This window comes from Acanthisitta chloris, unplaced genomic scaffold (genome assembly GCF_000695815.1).
Source record: "Acanthisitta chloris isolate BGI_N310 unplaced genomic scaffold, ASM69581v1 scaffold17088, whole genome shotgun sequence".
NCBI classification, from domain to species: Eukaryota; Metazoa; Chordata; class Aves; order Passeriformes; family Acanthisittidae; genus Acanthisitta; species Acanthisitta chloris.
This window is the reverse complement of record NW_008687752.1, coordinates 536-4,381: the sequence shown is the minus strand read 5'-3', so window position 1 is coordinate 4,381 and position 3,846 is coordinate 536. Positions and strand designations below refer to the sequence as shown.

General features: G+C 55.6%; 1 protein-coding gene across 1 annotated transcript in view; it reads left to right on the top strand.

Moving 5' to 3' along the window:
• Window positions 1-2,414, top strand: part of LOC103807990 (tripartite motif-containing protein 65-like) — a 3,053-nt gene extending 639 nt beyond the window's left edge. The window contains 6 exon segments of the mRNA XM_009080744.1: window positions 322-359; window positions 529-624; window positions 699-932; window positions 1,212-1,383; window positions 1,692-1,772; window positions 1,882-2,414. Coding sequence (XP_009078992.1) covers window positions 322-359; window positions 529-624; window positions 699-932; window positions 1,212-1,383; window positions 1,692-1,772; window positions 1,882-2,414 — 1,154 coding nt within the window.
• The last annotated feature ends 1,432 nt before the right edge of the window (window positions 2,415-3,846 follow it).

Sequence of the window (3,846 nt, the reverse complement as noted above, 5' to 3'; positions counted from 1 at the left end):
GGGCAAAGGGAGGGTGAGCAGGGCACAACATCCACCTCCACTGCCCCGTGCCCTGCCCGGGGATGTGATGTGCTTCGGTCTGTTCTGAGAACTGGCACAGGAAGATGCCACCAGTGCCCAGCTGCTCCCGAGGAAACCAGGTGCAGTCAGGAGCAGCAGGCAGCTGGGTAAATCTAGCAGCACCAGATGAATGATGCCATAAGAGTTTGTGACTCTCTGTTCTAGAAGAAACACCTAAAAAAGGGGTGAAAGCATAGAAAATCACTCCTCGGTGACCCTGGGTGCAGCATCCCCTTCCCAAGCCTTCTCCTTCCCTGTGAGCCTTGTCCTGCAGCCTCGAGAGGGCTCCCAGGGGCCAGGTGGGCAGCAGTGAGCTGCACTGCAGGGTGTGCAACTGGACACAACTGATGTGGCACTCAGTGCTCTGGTCTAGTTGACAAAGTGGTGATCAGTCAAAGGTTAGGCTCAGTGATCCTGGAGATCTTTTCTAATAATTCTGTGTTTTTATGTTGGTGCCTCCCTCCACAGACCTTTTTGCAAGAGTCCCTGGAGAAAGCCCAGGAGGAATCAGAGAGGATCGAGAAGGCAATGCAGAAGCTGGAGGAACAAACGCACAGCATCAAGGTAATGCCATGGCCACCTTTGTGCTGGGCATGTGGGTGGGAGCATACTGGCTCTAAGGCCTCTTCCCCACTCAGAACTCCTCCGAGGAGCTCAAATCTGGAATTCAGAGCAAGTTCACCTACTTGAGGGAAGCTCTGGAGGATTTCCAGTATCGGACAGTAGCCAGGATCGAGCAAGAGAAGGTGGCAGCACTGGGGCGTGTGGCGGAGAAATGGAGCCTCTTGAAGGAGCGCCTGGATGTCCTTGGCCAGCACCGGGAGAAGGCTGAGAGCCTGCTGGCCTGCCCCAACCACAGGACCTTCCTCCAGGTACTGTCCCAGTGCTGTGTCCCTCCCTGTGCCTGGTCACTGCCAACCCTTCACCCGTTTGATAAAAGCGGAGTCATGTTCACCCTCTTACCCAGGGAGAACTCATCCTCAGCCTGGCTCAGGGATGTGATGAGGCTGTAGGGAAGAGCTGTTTGGGGGAGGGTCCCTGAAAAGTTGTGTGGGTGATGCTGAGATGGCCCTGTCACCCAGATGGTGTGTGCAAATGGATTTGTAGTCCTCCCCAGGCTAGTGCATGGGTGTCTGTGTGTCTGCCCACAGGAGTTCCCCCTGCTCCCACCTCTGGAGAGCTCAGAGGCGCTGGTCCCCGAGAAGTGTGATGTGGCTGCTGTGATCAAGCCCTTGGCTAAGATCCTCACTGACATCTCCAGGCTCCTGCTGGAGGACCTGCCTGGCTCTGTGGCTCCCAAGGCCTCCCAACCCATTAGCCAAGGTAACTCTTCTGCCCTCAGGGCTACCTTGAAGGGCTCTGAGTCATCCTGAAACAGATCCTGGACTGTGTCATTGTGCTGGGAGCACAACTGCTGGGCACAGGGGGCTAGGATGGGGACGTGTTCAGCAGATGGAGTGGGATGAGTTGGGTGGCTTCCCTGTGGCCCCTCCTTGCTTGGAATGCTGAACCACGATGGCACGTGCCTGCTCCCAGGCTTGGATACAGTGGACTTCCTCCTCCTCCTGAAGCCAGGAAAAAACAAGTTTTTGGGTGGCATCTCTCAAAATGCCTGTCCCCATCCTCCACAGGCCCAGTGCATCCTGAGGAGCCAGCGGTGAAGGTCGTGGCCCCTGTCCCTGATTGCCAGCTCCGAGCTGAGCTTCTGAAGGGTGAGGAGCATGGGGGGCTTGTGTGGTTTGAACTGAGTTACTGCTGGGGGAGCTCACAGCAAGGTCTGATTCAGCATTTCAGCCCCATCCATGTTGTTGCTCTTCCTAGACCATCGCAACCTGACCTTCGATCCCGAGTCAGCCAACAAGTACCTGAAGCTGTTGAAAGGTGACCGGAAAGCCAAGCACAGCCTCAGCACTGTCTGCAGGCAGCAGGAGCAGGGACCTCGCTTCGAGCCCTGGCAGGTGCTGTGCACTCAGGTCTATAGCTCTGGCCACCACTACTGGGAGGTGGAGATCTCCAGCCACTCTGTCATCCTGGGGGTGACCTACCACGGTCTCCCCAGGCAGCGGCAGCAGGGCCACACGTTCAACATTGGGCTGGATGGAGGCTCCTGGGGGCTGCAGGTGCGGGAGGATTGCTATCTGGCCTGGCACAAGGGCCAGGCAGAGAAAATCCAGGAGCAGCTGTATAAGAACCTGGGGGTCAGCCTGGATTATGGCAAGGGGCTTCTCTCCTTCTATGGCCTCGGGGAGACAACACAGCTCATCTATTCCTTTCATGATGTCTTCACTGAGCCCCTCTATCCTGTCTTTTGGCTGTGTGAGGGGCAAGCGGTGACGCTGTGCAGGAGGAACTGAGCCAGAGACACCACACTGATCCGTTACCAGGCAGGCAAATCCCAGACTCGTGCCATAGCCAAGCTGCAGCTGAGGGCTGTCACGGTGTGAGTGGGACCCTAATGCGGAGGCAGGTGTGGGATGCAGCATTTTAGCAAGAGCTGATGATGACAGGCATGCAAATTAACCAGTTTTATTTGCATATGCAAACGATGCAGGGCTGGAGCTCCATGTGGGGATGAAGCCCCAGTTGCTGTATGTGGGGGACGTGTGTGAGTGCCTGTCCCTGCAGACTGGGGCAAGGGGGAAGGAGATCAGGAGGGTGAAAGAATTAGAGTTTTCCTCTTTCTCCTATCCCTGCCAAACCTCCCAAGCCTGGAGAAGATTTGGGGTGAGGGACACTGTGGATGGGGTGTTGCTTTCACAGGGTGCTATGGAGCAATGCAGGTGGAGCTCTGTGCTTCCCCAGCCTCACATGCAGGCAGGTCCTGCTCCCCCAGTCCCTCCTGGTCCCCTCTGGCCACTCTCAGATGGTATCACACTGCAGTTGCTCTTTGTACAATGCTGCTTTTTCTAATAAAGCTCTATTTTCCTACTGGTTTGACCTCTGTGCTGGTGGGAGATATGAGACCAAGCAGTACTGGGGGGAGGGAGGAAAGCTGAGTGCCCCTGCTCATGCTCCCATCCCTGCAGGGCCCGATCCTGCCCCTCTGTGTTGTCTCAGGGCTGGTGCCCAGCCCCATGGAGTGACTGTCTGGCGGCACAACCAGAAGGTGCTTTGTTTACACAGTCCTATGATAAGGAAACCTGATTTCCTATGGCTCTGCCCCAAGATTGATCTGGCACAGAAGGAAATCCAAAGCTTTGATTGAAGCTTTTCCAAGGGTGAGACCACAGGAATGCTAGTAAGGATTAACAGGGTGAAACTGGGCACTAAGTTCAAAGGTGCTGGGATTGTGCAGGTGAACCTGTGGAGAATGAATAACATCATTGTTTCCTTTGGGGGGAAAAAGGCTTAAAAGGATCAATCCACTTCTTCAAGAACAGATGTTGTTTGTCTTGTTGTGCTTCCTCCTTCACTCTTCACCTCCCTACTCCTCCCAGCCCCATCCTTGGGTGGGACCTTGGGCCAGCATGGACCTGGGAACTTATCCAAATCAAAAAACTGTGTACCCTGCACAGGAGGTGGCCAGAGATCCGATATTTACGAGGCAGATCCTCATACTGAAAACACTTTGGTGTCTCCACAGCCTCATTGCTGCCTGTTGGCTCCTGCCAGGTGAAAGAGGGGACAGGGACTGAGCCAGGAGCTGGACACTCCAGCCCTTTCTGGCCATGGGAATGGCTAACATGGGTCCATGGGCACAAGGGCTGGCAGGAGAGCACCTGCACCTATGCACTGAAGGGGCTCAGGACTTTCCATGTGGCCCCAGGGTGGGCAGCAGCTCCTGGG